We start from the raw sequence: 18,163 nt of genomic DNA, 5'->3' as shown, positions 1-18,163 counted from the left end.
TTACATTTCGTTATTCAACAACTGAACATGAGCACATTATAATGTAGAACATTTTGTAATTGGAGTTTATGCAGTATACAATGGCTTAATTTAGAAAAACAACTCAAACACTATATATCCTCATCACAAAGCACTTTGAAAATACTAGAAGGGTTTACTTAGTAGAGATCACATCTCTGCCAGGCACTCTGAAAAGAATATCTGGATGTAACCCCTTTGTAATCGCCAACATTTTAATTAGTAAATGTACTTTAATAACAGATTTTTCCCAGTAACTGTAATAAATCCCACTTTGCATTTTAATTACGTGCAGTTACACTACCAGTCACAAATCTGAGTTATCTAAAGCAGTGGTTCCCAAACTTCTTTCCTTGGAGCCCTCCCTACTTGTATCTAAGAAAAGCTGAGACCCCCCAGCCCAAACACAGACTTTTGTATAAATTGCGGGGTCCATAATGGTGCTGGAAATCCTTGCCAATTAAACATATTTATTGATAATTATCCAATAATCTAGAAATGGCAGTAATTGCACCCCATTTGACAAAATACATAATTTTGAATTGGTTTGAAAAGCACAATAACATTTGATTTAATGCGATGAAGAGGTAAAATAATAATTTTTTACATAAATATGGTATTTACCACAGTGGTTAAGTGCTGGAAAAGCTTGAAAATCTTGAAGAGAGCTTCAATTCGATTTTGGAAAAGGTGCAGGAACCTTGAAATGTGATTTTAGTTGACATGTGCAAATCTGACTTTGAGGTTCTCAGAAAAGACAAAGTCTTTAGGGACCCCTTATGATTTCTGGCGCCCCTCAGAGGGGGACCTGGACCCCAGTTTGGGAAAAAATGATCTAAACTCCCTCAGTGCTGTATATTATTGTAAACTGTATGGTGAGATACCACCACTTGCAGTTGCAATCACTTCTTGTTAACTTCATTGACCAATGGGAGCAGAAGACAGAAAAAAAAAAGAAAAGAAGGCAGGAGAGTGAGATATTTATCAGTGGGAAGGTGTAGCCTGTTTGTCATTCCTTCAGTCACCTGTAACTCCTGCAGTCAGACAATGGACTACATGCAACAGACAGTAAAAAACATATGTGGTGAGTTCATGCTTCAAACTCTTAATTCTCCAGAGAAAGGTGTGTGCATGCTTTTGAGTTACTTTTTTGTTCCATATTGTTAATGGAATTTCTTTTTTTAATTTTAATTACTTACTCACTTCATTTCTGGCTGGCAAGACACTTTTAAACTTTTACTGTCCCAGACCATGAATGAAGTATTATTTCAACTCAAATCAAGTCAAGTTAAAATGAGTGACTTTTTTTTTCTTCTTACTACCACTTGGTTGAAACACATGTTTGACTTTGTAAGTATTTTAGTCACTGAGGTGCTAATAAATTCACAAAGACAGGCTGTAAAGTCATGAATGCAAATAACATGGTTGCAAAGCAGAGTATGTGACAGAATGTGAGGATGGTCTGAGCAAAGGTATGTGACAAAACAGTGCAGCTTTTCAACGTGTGAAAAGGAACAGCCGAGCAGAGTTAGTAGTAAATATTTAGTCCAATATTAGTTTAGTTCTTTTACCCACTGTCTGTCACCCTCATTGACCTTCATCTCCAAAACTTAACACGTCTTTATATTCTCTAGTTCTTGACTGATCTTTGTGACTTGTCCTGTGAGTGAAAACGGTGTTTCTTCGCCAATCTTTGAATCAGTGTATTTTTCGTAATACATCATCTGGTTCCCAGGCACCGACGAAGGCTGCTGCCGACTGAGGCTGCTCAACTTTCATGCTCATGAAAACCACATTTCCCACAAGACAGAGGGCCTCAGCAAAAAGCAGCTGGTGGTGCGACGAGGGAAACCGTTCAAACTCACTCTGCTCTTCAACAGCCGTTCGTGGAATCCTCACACTGAGATGCTGGTCCTGGAGGTTTGGCTAGGTACCAAAGATGAGATTAAATCTGCTCACATTTAAAGGTGGGGTAAGCAATTCTGGAGATAGTGAGACTCTAGTATCTGTCTCCTGAATCGCTTACCCCACCTTAAAGCACAACCGTGTCATTTATCAAAGATAAAATAACGGCCTTACCCTGACAAATGAAAATTTTACTTTATGACTTACTCAGTAGCTCAGGGGGAAATCTTAGCTACTGTTAGCAAACTTTGCAATAGAGGTATTACTGATACTACTGATTCCCTACTTCCAGTGTTTATGCTATGCTAGGGTAACAAAGTCCTGACTCCAGCCTCATACTCACTTAGTTGAGACCAAGTCAAGACCAAGTCAGGATGAGAGTGAGTCACATCTCCAGTGCTCTCACCCTGGTGAGGGGATGGTACTGCAGCATATAACGTTTATATTAAAACTAACATCAATTAATGTTGTCTGTGAAGATTCTCAGTCATCCAAGTCATGGTATTGACCAAGGGTTATCATAGGCAGGTGGACTTGGTTAGGTTCTTGAAGATGTTTCACCTCATCTTTAAGAACCTAAGCAAGTCCAGCTGCCCACAATAACGCTTACCTTAATGTTGAAGTAACATAACTATTTAAACATACACTACATAGCTTTATGTGGCCTGTTTTTGTCACCAGCAAAAAACAAAACTTAGCTAACTGACTTTGCTAGTATCACATTAGCTTACCCTTCTTTAAGCTTCCTGTCTAAATGCTGATATAAGTTTGATGGTCCCAGCTGTCTCAGTAAGTGCTGCATTGCAGAATTTACCTGGTGTTATGTGTTTTCTTTTGGATGCTGTTTTGCAGATCAACTCTTTAGGGTTTAGGTATGTTAGCCAAATTTTATTACAGACGATTTGGTTGGCATATCATTGGCAGCCACAGCTTCTTCTCCTGTCTCCCACATTCACTTTTTTTCATTCAGGGGTAGGGAGGGGAGCGGTGACAACTGGTAATGGTAACAAAAATATCCAATTAGAAACTAGCGAAGTTATTGCTTGCATTTAGAGCAGTTTTAAATTCAAACACAGTCATGATCAAATAAATCAGACATTATTGCTCCCAAACTGAACATTTCTTTTGTAAGATGGAAGCGATGTTATTTCTTCATTTAAAAGATAATCTCATTTTAAGTAAACTCCAAACTCCACTTTTCTTCACTATACAGGCGATATGTCAGAGAGGGTCCCAGTCCAGTTCCCTGAAGAGAGGTCCAACCCCCTCAAGTGGTCAGCCAAAGTCTACCCAGAGGACATGCATCCTCAGTCAGTCACCATCCACATCTGCTCCCCTGTTCTGTCCTCGGTGGCTTTGTATCACCTCATGGTCCACATAGAGACCATGAAGACAAGAAGGAGCTATACAGCGGGAACATTTGTGCTGCTTTGCAACCCTTGGCTGAAAGGTGGGCCCATGTATTTAGGTTCCTGTTATTATCCACAGTTTTTGTTATTATCTTGTTATAAAAGTCGTTCCATACCACTGTTTTTGCTTTTCAGATGATCCAGCCTACATGCCACTGGATGCCCAAATAGAAGAGTACATCAAGAGTGATTATGGGTTGGTGTACATGGGCACCAATCAAAACATTGCTAGGCGGCCCTGGTCGTTTGGTCAGGTATGTGACATTCTACTGTTGTATAGTGCTAGGTTCATCTATGTTGAAAAGAAAAGCAGAATGTCCGTGTTTCAGGTCATTTTCAGGTCGTAGTGGTGTTTGACACAGGGACAGTAGAGTGGACATGCCCCCAGTGTTTTAAAGCAGAAAGAAATGCTATTTTTGCATAATTTTGACACAACATTTTATATACTCAGTGACTTTTTTAGCATTTAAATGTGGCTTGGTGGTTGACAACACATTTCTGTGTTGTGACAAACTGAGAACGCACATTTATTGTTGCTTTACATGATCTTTAAAAGTTGCTGAGGAGCCTCTGAAAGTGACATAAAGTCACATCTTAAGTTAGCTAATATTACCAAAAAGTTCACTAACTAGCTAGCTAATCTACATAAATTGTTAGCTAACTCAGCATTTTGGTAACATTAGCTATCAAACTAGCTAGCTAATATACATCAATAATGACCTAGGTAGTTACATTTGATAGCTAATGTTAGAAAAATGCTACCTAAGTAGCTAGCTAATTTTCATCAATCATAAGTTAGCTGGAGTTTTGCTGATATTAGCTAACTTAAAATGTGACTATGTATTTTTCACTTTTACAGGTCCCCTAGCAACATCTTTTAACCATCCTCAAAATCTGGCTTTCTTTTCGACAAAGACAAGCCTAGCACATAGCATATCTGTCTATCACAAAAGGAAAGAAGGAAGCTGATTAAGGTTCTGCCGGGTACTAAGCTTGCTCAGCTGTTATTGAAGCGTAGAGCAAAAAGGGGTGAAATTCAGGAAAGGTCAGTTAAGTATTTTATTAGAAATAACCAGATTATTTACAAAGTAGTATGGCTTGTGCAGGGTCAGTAGTGATGGAATGTATGTCAGTGATGCAGGCAGCAAAATGTTTTACTAAAACAAAACCTGGAAGTGTAGATCCTAAGGAGAGAGAGGACTACAGCCTTGGTAGAAGTCTACACAGGAGCCACGAATCAGTGTAACGACCAACCTCAAATCCGGGCTCTTGCAGGAGAAGACAAGTTTGCGTTGTGCAGGCAGAACGGGAGGGATTGTACCAATTATTGGCTGGTAAAAAAATCAGCACAGCTACACTTGTGTTTCCATGTGTGCAGTATGAGCCTGGAGTTCTAGAGGCATGTCTGCAGCTCCTGCAGGTCAGCCCGCAGCACCTCAGTGACAAAAACAAAGACTACGTTCTACGAGGAGACCCCGTCTACATCAGCAGGGTGGTCTGTGCTATGGTGAGATAACAATCGATAACATGCCTGGAATTTATTGAACGATTTTCTCCACAGCAAAGAAAGAAGTAAAGGTCATTAATGTTGCCTTCCTGTTCAAGGTGAACTGTAACGATGACCTGGGTATTTTGATGGGGAAGTGGCAGGGCAGCTACAAAGATGGTGTCAGGCCCACAGACTGGAGTGGCAGCGCTGATATCCTTCACCAGTGGATCTCGTCCAACTACAGCCCCGTGCGCTATGGGCAGTGCTGGGTCTTTGCAAGTGTCCTCTGCACAGGTACTTTGAAAAACTGCAACACAAGAGTGTATTTATATGGAAACCATGGGAGACATTTCAATGTTACTGAGTCATTTCCAAAGCAAGGCAGTTGCTCAACACCTCATCGAAATTTATTGGCCAGTAACACAGAGAAGCACTCATAGTTCTCAAGGTTTCAATTTCATACAGTGTTCCAGATAGTTTTTTTTTTCATTTATCACTCATCTGTATTGTGCAAGTGTGATGTATTATCCACTGTCATTCTTATTTTGCAGATGACTTAACAATCGTAAATATGCAGTTTGCACTTAAAGTAGATCACTGAGTTTTTTGTCAGAGGTTAAATAATGTCTTTGTTAATCTGATTAATAGGAAACATTAACATCACAATTTAGGCCTTGGCTTTGTTAAATCGTTCTGTATAGCAGACGGTTACTATGAATAAGACACTGTTGCTATGGACAGAGTTCTGATCATGGACTCTAAAGCAGAAATACAATCCAAAATATTTTTTTAAGTGAATATTTTGTGTCCAAATCTTGACTTTTTTGGTCACTAACCATTTAATAAGAGGGATAATGTACAGTGAACAGCGTATTATTGCTAAATTAACCCCTTCAAGATGATTCAAGACCCCTCCGCTTCATGTACGGGTCCTACATCACCTTGACTGGGTTTATTTTGCAATAATGACCTGCTCACTGTGCATTATTCCTTACATGTTGGGATCTATGGTTTTCTTTCATTACAAACAACTGTATTTTCTCACTTTCCACTGTTGGTGTCTGCTGATAGACCATGATGATACAGACTGGCTCTGTGTTGTTGTAAAAATTAAAATAAGTAATAAACCTTTTTATAGGTTTGGTTGATTTTTTTTCTTACAATTTTGTCAAACTGAACTTAAAAACATCATCATCAACATTTTTTCCATGATTTTTTTGTGACTTTAAGGCTAATGTTTTTCTTCCAGTGATGAGAGTGCTGGGGATTCCCTCCAGGGTGGTGACAGTTTTTAACGCAGCCCATGACACAGACGGCAACTTGACAATTGAAGAATACTACTCAAGCTTGGGGGAAAAGCTCAGCCTCTCAAAGGACAGCGTTTGGTTGGTGTCTATTGCTCTCATATTGATGAAAACTTTTTTTTTTACAGTTCAGTATATTGTTAACATTACCCGTATTAAAATTTTAACATTGCCTGTTTTAACATTAAACTAATGACAGTTTTATATGAACATATGAATCCACAGAAAAGTAGAGGCCTACATTTCTGTGGATCATTGTCAACACCTTAGTTATATTTGTAGTGTTTAGTCATTTGTTGAGTGTGTGTGTGTGTGTGTGTGTGTGTGTGTGTGTGTCCTCTTGCAGGAACTTTCATGTGTGGGTGGAATGCTGGATGACGAGGCCAGACCTTGGCGTAGGGTTTGACGGCTGGCAGGTAGTTGACCCGACGCCCCAGGAGAAGAGTGCAGGTGGGTCCATCCACAAGTGGGCTTCCACATGGTGCTGTCATTTATTCAGATATGAGTTTTTAATAACTTAATGGATTTATTTCACTCCTGTCAGCAGATATGTTGTATAACCCAGAATTTATCACTAATTTCTCATTTTAACTGTGCAATGCATACAGCATAATTATTTACATATTTATTACATATTAATTACATGATTCTTATTTTGTTATTTTTCTATTTCCCCTTTTCTATTTTATATATATATATATATATATATATATATATGTATTGTTGTTACTTGTTAATAAGGCACATATTTTACATACTTTGTTTTTTAATTTGGTATATTCTTATTGTTAAATAATTGTTGGTTATATATTGAACATTTTTACATGCTATTTTCTCATTTCTTACAATTTCTCTATGGTTATATTTATTTTTATTGTTGAATTGAAGCACCTGTAAAGTGACCCAGTTTCCTGATTTACCTTTTCAATTAATCTTGCTGGAGATACCGAATCAAAACTGAATAATTAAGGTCTGTCTCCTTGTGTAAATGTCACAGAAGGTGGAAAATAATGAATAATATGACTTATATATGACTGATAACTACCTAAACACATCATTCTCTGCAGGGATATTCTGCTGTGGCCCTTGTCCAGTAGTTGCCATCCAGCAACATTGCCTCCGTGCCCGTTATGACTCCTCGTTCATCTATGCCTCTGTTGACGCCGACATCGTCCGGCTGATTGTGCGCAACGGACTGGTGGTGGGGAGGATGGTGGACACTGAGTCTGTGGGACAGCTCATCTACACCAAGAGCATTGGCTCAGACAGACCAGAGAACCTGACTCACACTTACAAGAGAAAGAAAAGTGAGACACTGTCCTCTACTGTGTGTGAGGCTTTCTATAGAGAGAGATTTACAGAGTTAAAGGGACAGTTCACTCCAAAACCAAAAAGCATATTTAGAGATATCTGTCTTCTCTCCAATATAGTGGGACAAAATGACAGAAGTCCTGTATTGTTTTAAGCACCAAAAAAAAAAAAGAAAAAAAAAATTCAAATCCAGCATCACTTTCCAAAAATCATGACCTCATTACTTAAGAAATTTCATAGATCTTGTGGTGAGCAGTTTCATGTAGGAACTACTTTCTCTCTATTAGAAAGGAAGTTGTTCTAGTAGGTTCTAAAGTAGTTCCAGTAGATTCTATTCCAGAAAAAAAGTAGTTTGAAGACAAAACTGCTCACAACAAGGTCTGTGAATTATTTTGAGAAACTAGGTCATGATTTCTGTAAAGAGACACTGGTTTTTAATTTTTCTAATGTAGTTTTTGGTGCTTGAAGCAACACATGGCTTGTGCCATTCAGTCTCATTATGTTTGAGATAAGGTAGAAATCTCAATGGTCAATATTTCCCTAACTCTGCAACTTACACCAAATCAGTACAGATGAATAAATAGCACTGCACTAGAGGAAAAATTTATATTTTTGATTGTGGGGTGAACTGTCCCTTTCACAAAACAGGTTAGATACAGTACAGTGTATCTCCTTAAAAAAGCTGCCAATTTGCGCAATGAGAGGAGTCATCATGATGCAAACACAACATACAGACAGTAGTAGTAGTGTGCTCTCCCTCTTTTTTCTCAGCTTACAGTATGTTTAAGTTTTTGTTTTCTGTCCATTTTCAGGGCAGAAACCAGCAGACATCTCAAGATGCAGGTCGTTTGGTTAGTAGCATCTTCACCCTGCACTCTGTGCAGAACACCCACACAAATACCTTAAAATGGAAGGTATTTTGCAACTTAAAAGTCCTCTGTGGACTTTTTTCCCCTTCTAGTAGTAGTATGGCGCTGTTTTTACATTCTTTGGTACCTGTTCTGTTTGTCTCGCCTCACACAAGCACATACACAATACATGTTGCCAATGGCTTTACATTATTGCCCTGATGTACGGATGGCGGTGACATGCCCAGAAAGGTGAAGGGTAATAGAGGGTGTGGACATGATGTTACAGCAGGTGGAAGTCACTGCAGTTACACCCACTGTGGCAGTGTTAGCTTTCAGCTTGAATGCTGTGAAAACATAAGAAAAGAAAGATATCCTTTTATCTTCTTCATGACAATTTAATACTCTCACTTCTTTCATGAGAAAATCTCTCTCATTTTTACAGTTTCTCGGTCTGAGCCGGCCATGAATATGAATGCTATACAAGGTAAGCTTCCTATCTACTCAAACTATCACAAAGCATGTGCTTAGACACCATATTGGTTTTATTTTTACAATGCCTCCATAGACTTGTGACTTCACTTTGACTTGAAGATTTAAAATTGTTATTTGTCAAATCACATCATAAAAGAGAAAGTTGTGTGATTGAGTGTACAAAAAGATTCGACAAGAAGTTGACAGAACAAACTGACAAAAGCCAAAGAAAGAGAAGAAAATAAAAAAGAGAAGAAAATTAAAAAAAAGAAAAAGAAAGTTAATGTGGTGACATTCTGATGCAAATTATCACGTCCAATAATTTTCACATGGGCATGAAGAGATTTCTTGGAGGCCAATTTAATTTCAAGTAGCCTAAGCTGCACAACAGATAATTAACAGCTGTTTCCATCACTCAGACATCAATTTGAACGTGATTGGACAAATGCAAAACCCGCTGGTGGTCTTTGTTTTCCATTTTTAACCTACAATAAAGCTTGTCAGATGTTCCAGAGACCTCACATTCCTTCCTCTTTATTATCCACATATTAGTTACTAAATAATTCAAAAACAAGAAATAGGTTGCGCATTTCCAAATGAAGCTGCACCATTTTATGTGCACAAAGAATGAGCTCAGAGCACGTAGTCAGGCTGAGCAAGTGTTTTGTTCTCTTCCAGAAAGATATCCTTTTATCTTCTTCATGACAATTTAATATTCTCACTTCTTTCATGAGAAAATCTCTCTCATTTTTACAGTTTATAGTTCTGGTGTGCAGTCCATGTATAGTCAGTCTTTCGCAGGTAAGCTTCCAATCTACTCAAACTATCACAAAGCATGTGCTTAGACACCATATTGCCTTTATTTTTACAATGCCTCCATAGACTTGTGACTTCACTTGGACTTGAAGATTTAAAATTGTTATTTGTGCCATGAACCAATTCAAGTCCCTTCATTTTCTAAATCAACTAATGTTAACCCACTGCTGGAATATAGTAATATTATCTGTGCAAATGAGGAACTTTGAATGAAAACATTTTAGACTGTCTATTCACATTGTCTGAAAATCAGCCGCTTATCCATTCATCCACTATTTCCCACATAATAATAAAGCCTCAATATTTTTTCTTTTAAATTTCTTATATTTACGAGTAATCATCATGTCACACATGTCCCCACTGACTTCTCCTAGACTGGCAAACTTCTATCAATGGTGAAGATTTGCATTTTTAGTTTTCAATTCAAAATGTGTTATGTGTCCAACCAAAGCAAGTCATTTAACACCACAGCTTTCCAATGTGACAGGAACATTTGAGTTAGTCTGCATGTACGCAGCTTGTACTGATTATTAGGTTCAGGAAATATACACAAACAGCCCGATTCAAGTAATATTTGATATATAATGACATGCTTTAAAGGAGAAATCTGTAATATATTTACTGTAATAAATAATATAATGAACATTATATGTCATGAGAGCTCAATAAAACATGTTGAGTTGAAATACTCACTTCTCTGACTCAGCAGCTATTGTGTCCCCCTTTGAAATTTCTATTTTGGGCCGGAATAATAGACTTTCATATGGCTATTTAATCAAAGTCAAAGTCAAAGTCAGCTTTATTTGTCAATTTATTCACATGTGCTTGACATACAAAGGAACTGAAATTACGTTTCTCGCTGTCCCAAGCGTAGACAAAGACAACAGTAAAGTGCAGATGCACAACAAGACAACAAGACAAATCCTAAACACTAGGGTAGTATTAAAATAAATAAGTTGTAAGTAGCTTAGGGCTTATCCCATAGCTAGTGTTACTAACATAACAAGATGTAACCAGACAAGACAAGACTTAAGTACAGTAAGGTGTTTCACAGTGTGCATTTGAGAAGTACTGTGTTGTGAGGTAGCTCCTCCGGTTGTAGTTGGTAGGAATTAAGGTTTTTTGGTGCAAGGACAGTCCATGGCAAATTGTAGCAGCAGTAATGAATATTAAATGGTAAAAATAGCAGCAGGTGTGTGCAAAATTGCATGTGCAAGGTAGTCATCAATGATAGTAGATGTAAGGGTTTTTTAGTGCAAAAACAGTCCATGGCAAATGTAGCAGCAGTAGTAATAATGGCAATAGATAATATTAATTGGAGTTCAAATAAATGCCAAATGTTCACTAAATGAATTAGTGTATCTTTATGCGTTGTAAGTGAACAATATGTTAATGGAGTTCAGCAGGCAGTGATACAGGCAGTCACTTAACTCAAAGTCCAAAAATCTCAAAGTGTGAATTTACAGAGCAGTGGAATTTTGTTAGGCTTAACTTTACATTGAAAAACAAATGAAAGTTATAAGCAGCTGATCAGCTTGCAGTGTAGGACTTGTCATTACTTTCTCTTGTCAGTTTATGATGTTGCATGCGTCTTGCATTCCTGTGAAGCTCCTGCAGCCTGCCTGAGCTTACCTGAGTATGGGGAGGAGGGGGCAGAGGAAACAACTCACTTCAACCATAGGTCGTATATTGTATAGGATTTCAACCTATTTAATATACCATATATGGCTCCATCTCACTATTTGGACTGCTGTGCTCATTTTTGCATATCCAATTGCTACATATTGTTCCTGTAAGTGTGTGAGATTTATGGGGATTTGTTGAAAGGATATGACAGAAATGGAATGAAACACTCAGCATTTATACCTCTCTTCCACGGAGGCCACCATGTTGCGTTGCCATGTTTCTACAGTAGCCCAGAACAAGTTTAAGGCCACTGTGGGTTCTCCTACACACTTGGAATGGGAGGGTGAGGTGAGGTGTTTGCTGTTTGCAAGTTCACCACTAGATGCCTTTAAATTTTACACAATGTGTCTCTATGGGGAGGTTAGATGTCAAATGTAACATGCTTCAAAGTAGTTGTGGTGACCACAGAATTTCATGCAGTTGAAAGTGACAATGATCTTGAGCTTTTGTTTTATGGTGCTTTGAGTACCACAAACCAAGTGCCATTTAGTCTCATTTGGCTTGATAGAAGGCAGACATCTCTACTATGCAACTCACACCAAAAAAATCTATATGGATAAAAATATGGGGGGGAAAATTTGTATTTTTGGTTTTGGGGTGAACTGTCCCTTTAAGATTGCAATGTTGGGTACAGTATCATAAAGTGTTACCAATGGAATATTTTCCTCACTGGTTTGTCTGGTACTTATTTTTAGCAACGCTCACATCTCTTCCTTTCAGCTCCAGAAGCGAAGTCACCTGGTCTGGACGTGTCCCTGAACATAGATGGGGTGCCATCAGTGGGCAACAGCATCGTCATGTGTGTGATGGTCACAAACCAGTCAAGCAGCCCCAGAATCCTCATGGAGCACGTCAACGCTCAGCTGAAGGAGTACGACAGTGACCCGCAGGAGAGCTTCTGGAAATCACACAAAGAAGTGCACATACAGTCGAATGAAGGTGAGGAGTATTCTTTCAATACATTTTTCAAATTACATTTTTTGTACAATTGGCTTGGGTGCAATTATATTACTGTTTGATGAATTGAATGGATAAGATAGAACTTTATTACTCCAGAAGGCGATTCTTGTATTGAAGATTGCTCCAACATTAGAGCAACAGAATCAAACAATAGAGCAGCCATTCCCAAACTTAAGAATGCCAAAGGCAAATGTGTAATCTGGAAATCTTCTGAGGCCCACAACAACTTTAATCACAACTCTGATCAACACATGAGATTAATCGTGTCAACGACAAGATACATGATATGGAAAAATTAAGAATAAGTCATTTAAATGCCATGGCTTGGGTTTAGTCATGATTATTTTTATGAGTTGATCATAAATATTTTATGGTCATTTCAAACTCAAAAAAATCCAACTTAAAAATATTTTTATTAATTCTTTTTCATGATGAAAAGAAAGCAGAATTCTGCAAAAAATATTGTAATAAGTAATAGTAAAACAAACACTAAAGATTATTTGTAATTTCTATTTGATTGGTTTCTTTCATGTTAATTTTTCCACATCCTTTACGTTCTCTGCAGTGTTGAAGCTCTGCCACACCATCCCTCTCTCTGAGTATGAGTCAGTGGTGGCAGCTGACGACATTGTGAACGTGGCGGTAGTGGTGAAGGACGTGAGGACAAAGGAAAGAGTCCTGGCTGCGCAGGAGTTCAGGATGAGCTCACCAGAGATCACCATAGAGGTAAAGCAGCATCCAGCATCCCTACTCTTCAGCTCATAAATAAATGATGCAGTGTTGTCTTCCCTTCTCTTTCTTTTTCGTCTTTGTTCACTTTGATCTCTTTTGTGGGTGTCAGTTGGACATGACAATATGAAGTTATTATTTTAATGAGTACAGACAGAACTTCATATCAAACTTCATATTCAGCATCACCCCCCCCCCACCTCTGTGCATCCATGCTTGGTGACCTAGATGTTAGAACCTTTCACACTCACTAAATAATATCATATTTATAATACATCATTATACACACAAAATTTGCCATGTGTGACAGTTTATTTCCATCATCACACAGTCTCACAGTCTTGGAGGTTAATGTTGTACACTAAAAATGGTCTGAGGGTAAAATAATTTTTCTTTATTCTTTATTTCGATCCCTTTAGCCTCCACAAAATGTTTGCTCATCTTCCAGGGTTCCACACAAAAGCAGCATCAGTAAAAACAAACTACAACTTAAAATCTAACACTGTCAAAAGAAAAGGCAAAACAAGTTGGATCAGTGAAATTATTTTCTACATATGAAAAGGTAGATAACAGGAGTGTGCAATGAAAACACACAACAGAGGAAACCAAAAGAAAATGGGAAATCAAACCAGGTCCAAACAGCAATAACTGAAAAATGTGTGAAATTTGTAAACTTTTGTGACTTCTAGTTTTGAAACTAACAAAGGAGCAAATTCCAGCCAAAGGAAACTTTATAGAGAACAGTTCTCATCATGCATGTGAAAATGCCACTAATAAGATGGCCAGTGCTCACTTGACATATATCAAACTGTCTTCATGACAAGAACTTATTCATAATATGACAAGTTGCATAAGTAACAGATGACTACATGAATTCATCCTCTACATTTAGCTATGATAATCATCGACACATCTCACACGTACATGCATTGAATGGAAAATGAAGAGAACAAATAAAATATCGCTGCTCTGTTCTGTGCAGCGTGATTATTTCCTAAATGCTTCTCAGCAGCTAATGTCAAATGTCTGGGCAGTACTGTGTGACAGAGAAATTACAACAGAAGAAACTGCAATGCACATTTTCGTCATGGAAACAATATGACCAATCTTAAATTAAGGCAGTAAATTATGCAGTTTAACACCCAACAATATGGTCTTTGTGACAACTGATATTTCATCTATAGACAGGTTGAGAGGAGTGGTTTTAGTAAGAAATTTCCTGCAAAAACAATACATTTAGTTTTGACAATGTTCAGTACTAAACTGCTCATTCTCATCCATTTAGTGGTATGCAGCTCAGCATATAGAGTCAGTCTTATTAATGTTGTTGAACAGAATTGAGTCATCTGCATACATTACTACAGAGGGGTACCAGCCACCATCCAAATGCTGGTAAAATATCCAAGTGTCCTGGTACATTTGCTTCACTCACCAGCCCAAAAACAATGCTAATGAGTGGCTGGTAAAATTTGAACAATGACTAGCCATTATGCTGGTGCAACTAATTACAACCACTCAAATTACTGTGATTATAAGTAGTTTTTTTTTCTTGATACTTTTTTCTTGATGCTTTTATGAGTACATTTTCAAATCTGTACTTTTACTTTAAGTATGCATTACACAATATAATCTACTTAGTTACTTTTAAAATCATAGTTGAGTACTGAGTACAATTTGAATTAATATCCAAACCTTGCATCTGCATTTTAGTAGCCAGTAAGGTGATTTGATCGCAGATGGACCAATGAAAACCTGAACATATGGATGAAAAACAAAACAAAATGCTGCAGCAGCTCATGTTTGGAGTAAGGAAGTTACTGATCAGTAATTAATCAATTAATTGCCAGTAAGAATAGAAAGAAGAAGAAAAAAAGAAAATAAGGGGAAAAAACTTGTTTTGTATCTCGTAAATTATCAATGATTAATCAACTGTTAGCATTTTCAACCATGGGTAACTGTAACTATGGTGTTTCCACAGATCGAAGGAGGGGACAGCATCCAGATGAAGAAGGAGTACACTGTCCACGTGTCCTTCGTCAACACATTTACCAAAACTTTGAGTGAAGCTGTGCTGACTGTAGAGGGATCTGGCTTGTTACAGGGCAAACAAGTAGCCGGGTAAGTCTGTTTATAGTTGGACTGAAAGACAGACAATAAATCATCATTTTAAAGAGATATTTCTGGTTACACAAAACTCCAAGGCATTTTGTTTTAAAACCATTAAAATTCCTTCTTGGTCACAGAATGGTAACACTAGAGCTTAAAACAAACAAACCACATAAGGACATTTTTTCAGGACATGATATGACAATAAAGGCATTTTAATTGTTTTAATTTATAACTTTAGTTGAGTTCATTGGAGTTTTTTGTGATTTTCCAAAGAGCAACTCAAACAAACTCATTCAAGCTCAGGAAGTGAAACTACCTAAACATTTTTTTTTTTTTTTTTTTGATATTTCTGGTTGTTGCCTGCGTGGCTCGTTAAGATAACAGAGGTGTTCTTAAAAAAAAAAAAAAAAAAAATACCGTCCATCCTGCGATCACATTCTGGTCATGTCATGCATGTCTTCCTCGTTTGAGGTGAGAAGGAAAGATCGGTTTGTGGTTGAAGTGTCTGAGGAATGTGGTCTGGGAATGCTGTCAGGTATGTTGTTGCAGCAGTGGGAACATAAAGTTGTTACAACTGAACGTGGCTGCATAACTTTGTGGGCAGAGTAAACTACTTCTACAGATGACTAAATCACAGAATTTATAAGAAAAAGAAAAGTGAAAATAACTTCATAATTGAAAGTAATGATGAGTGCATCAGAAAAATCAGATTCATGTGCATTGTGTCTCTCTGGCTGTGACATGCACTGTCATTTTTTAATATTTCATCACAACCATTCTGTGGGTAATTTCAAATATTCCAAACACATTTTTCAGAACAGTGTCTGTTCCTTAAAATATATACCATTATAACCCATGACCAGCTTCTTAAATCTTCAGCTGACCTCAAGGTATCCCTCCTTAAACTGTAATTTGCATTATTGTATATTATATTATTGTAACGTTACTGTTCATTTCAAACAAACCTAATCCACTGCTCTCTACAGTGGTCGCCTTATAGTTGCAGCATGTTTAACTTTGCTTTACTTATACTGAAACATTAATCTGCACCTTCGCTCTGTGTGCAAGTTAGAAAATGTGTGTTTTTCCACATGTAAATATTTAATTTTGTTTTGGTCTGAGAGTGTGTCATGTTCTTAGTATTGTATTTATTTTCATACGGGAGACTAGGGGCAGTTTTAACAGGGGGCAAGTGTAACACGCTTTATTTGCCCAATCACAAACAAGCTAGAGTGATGACACTTAACACTGCACTGGAATTTATAATCTAGTTACCACTACAGTAGCTTTGCTTTGAATGCATATGATGCCTGACATCTAAAATAATTTGAAAAATCTTAAGTAATACTATCAGATACTGCCGCAATAATGTGATTAATTTCAGGTTCATTTTTATTTGAGATACAGTGGGTTAATATGATTTGTTTTTTCAGTGTTACAGTTGAGTCCAACCCCCCATCTGCCCCATCGGACAGCTCGAACAGTGCGACTGTAATACTCTTTTTGACGCAGACATTTGACTAATAGACTTTTTGCATTTAATTTAACATTATAGTCTTGTATTTCTTAATGAAAATATATCAGTTGTGTTATTAATTAGCATCAAAAGATTATTGGTGTACAATTGAGTTATGAAGGAAAGTGTTAAATATGTTACAACTGTCCCCAGTCTCCTCTAAAGAGCTTGATTCCTCTGTCTTTAATCAGTGTTGAAGGACGTGTTGTCTTGTTGTGACTCCTGTTAGCAGAGCTTAAACATTAAACATTTTGTCTGCAGTCAATATTCCATATTTACATTTTGCGGTTTCCTTGTTTGCAGTTTTAAGATGTAATCCAATTTCCTCTGTTCCTGCCCTCCTTTACTTCTTTTATGGCTTTTACAAACTTTGTTAATGAAAGTTTTTTGGTTTTTTTTACTCCTTCTTTTCCTGCTTCAGTATTTGCCCCTTATTTCAGTCCCCTGGAGACACGGTGGCTTTTTATTGGCACAGACAATGAATCAAAAGTTTCACCCCAGAGACGGGTAAGCTAGCTAATTAGAGAAGAAATTCAGCAGAGCCATCTAGTTAAGAGGTAATACATCATCATGCTAAATACTGGAACAATGAAAGTACTTTGGCATTTGCTTCTTTGGCCTGGGAAAGGGCAGAACGTGAGGTCTAGGAGCCAGAAAAATCTCTGTACCTGGACATGGATTTGTTGAATAATTGGTGGTATTAATCAGCACTCATCACCCACACACACACACACACACACACACACACACACACACACACACACACACACACACACACACACACACACACAGATATATTTTCTGCTGTGGAACATAAATATCAAGCTAATTGCCCATTTCATTCATTGTCCAATATCATTGTCAGCTCTTTGGCAAAAGAATGGATCTCCAGACTGTTTCAGGGCTGCTCAGGAGATATTTTATGAGAGCCGCAATTTGGAAAGATTACATTTCTCTTCCCTCTCTCTCAGATTGGTTCTCCTGCAGCCGGGCGACAAAATAGAGAAGACGGTGTCCATCATGGCCACTTCACCGGGCACTAAACTGCTGATGGCCTCTTTCTCACACAGCCACAGCCCCAGCATCGTTTCGAGGAGCTTCCACAAAGTCTCCATCCTGCCTTAATGACGCTGAAGAGTCCATCCTCCCAAAACAAAAAGAAACAACCTCTTCAACCTTTTGAGTGGTGTTAGACCAACAGCACACATCCATTTCTTTGCAGATACATGCAAAAGTATGCTTTTTTATTCTTGAATTACTGTATTTTGATTTTTGATGTATTATTTGTATTTCTCAGAAAAGTGTAAAGAAGCAGTCTCTTTACTACTACTTTTTTATTACACAGCTAAAGTTGTTAAATACTTGATACTGAGGCCCTGCGGCCGTAACAATACACAAAAATATGTAATTAAATGTAACAACACCTGCGTGCTAGTTCAGGGAGTCAACTCGAGCTGCACCGCAATCACACGTGACACGCCTCACACGTTATAGTACATACCAAACGCACCCTTCCAATCTGGTGGTCTATTTAAACCGCTAAAACCTCCCATCTCGCCAGTGCCATAGCTGCCTTGCAGCAGCGTCAC

At 37.8% G+C, this 18,163-nt stretch overlaps 1 protein-coding gene across 1 annotated transcript; it reads left to right on the top strand.

Moving 5' to 3' along the window:
• The first annotated feature begins 1,065 nt into the window (after positions 1-1,065).
• On the top strand, positions 1,066-17,702 carry LOC146325620 (protein-glutamine gamma-glutamyltransferase 2-like). The gene is made up of 13 exons (XM_084719877.1): positions 1,066-1,141; positions 1,754-1,948; positions 3,137-3,373; positions 3,468-3,586; positions 4,711-4,839; positions 4,938-5,115; positions 6,071-6,206; positions 6,472-6,575; positions 7,193-7,452; positions 11,956-12,199; positions 12,786-12,946; positions 14,928-15,067; positions 17,546-17,702. Exons 1-13 carry the CDS (start codon positions 1,066-1,068, stop codon positions 17,697-17,699), a joined length of 2,133 nt encoding a protein of 710 aa, XP_084576003.1. The 3' UTR covers positions 17,700-17,702.
• Positions 17,703-18,163: the final 461 nt, after the last annotated feature.

Source organism: Lutjanus erythropterus, chromosome 6, assembly GCF_056507025.1.
Source record: "Lutjanus erythropterus isolate fLutEry1 chromosome 6, fLutEry1.hap2, whole genome shotgun sequence".
Classification (NCBI taxonomy): domain Eukaryota; kingdom Metazoa; phylum Chordata; class Actinopteri; order Lutjaniformes; family Lutjanidae; genus Lutjanus; species Lutjanus erythropterus.
Note: the sequence above shows the minus strand (reverse complement) of the source record. Positions and strands in the feature narration are given on the sequence as shown.

Coding starts and splice junctions, on each gene's coding strand:
- LOC146325620 (XM_084719877.1), top strand. CDS start 1,066: ATGGACTACATGCAACAGACAGTAAAAAACATATGTGGTGAGTTCATG. Junction 6,207..6,471: donor CTCTCAAAGGACAGCGTTTG/GTTGGTGTCTAT, acceptor GTCCTCTTGCAG/GAACTTTCATGTGTGGGTGG. Junction 12,947..14,927: donor CACCAGAGATCACCATAGAG/GTAAAGCAGCAT, acceptor GTGTTTCCACAG/ATCGAAGGAGGGGACAGCAT.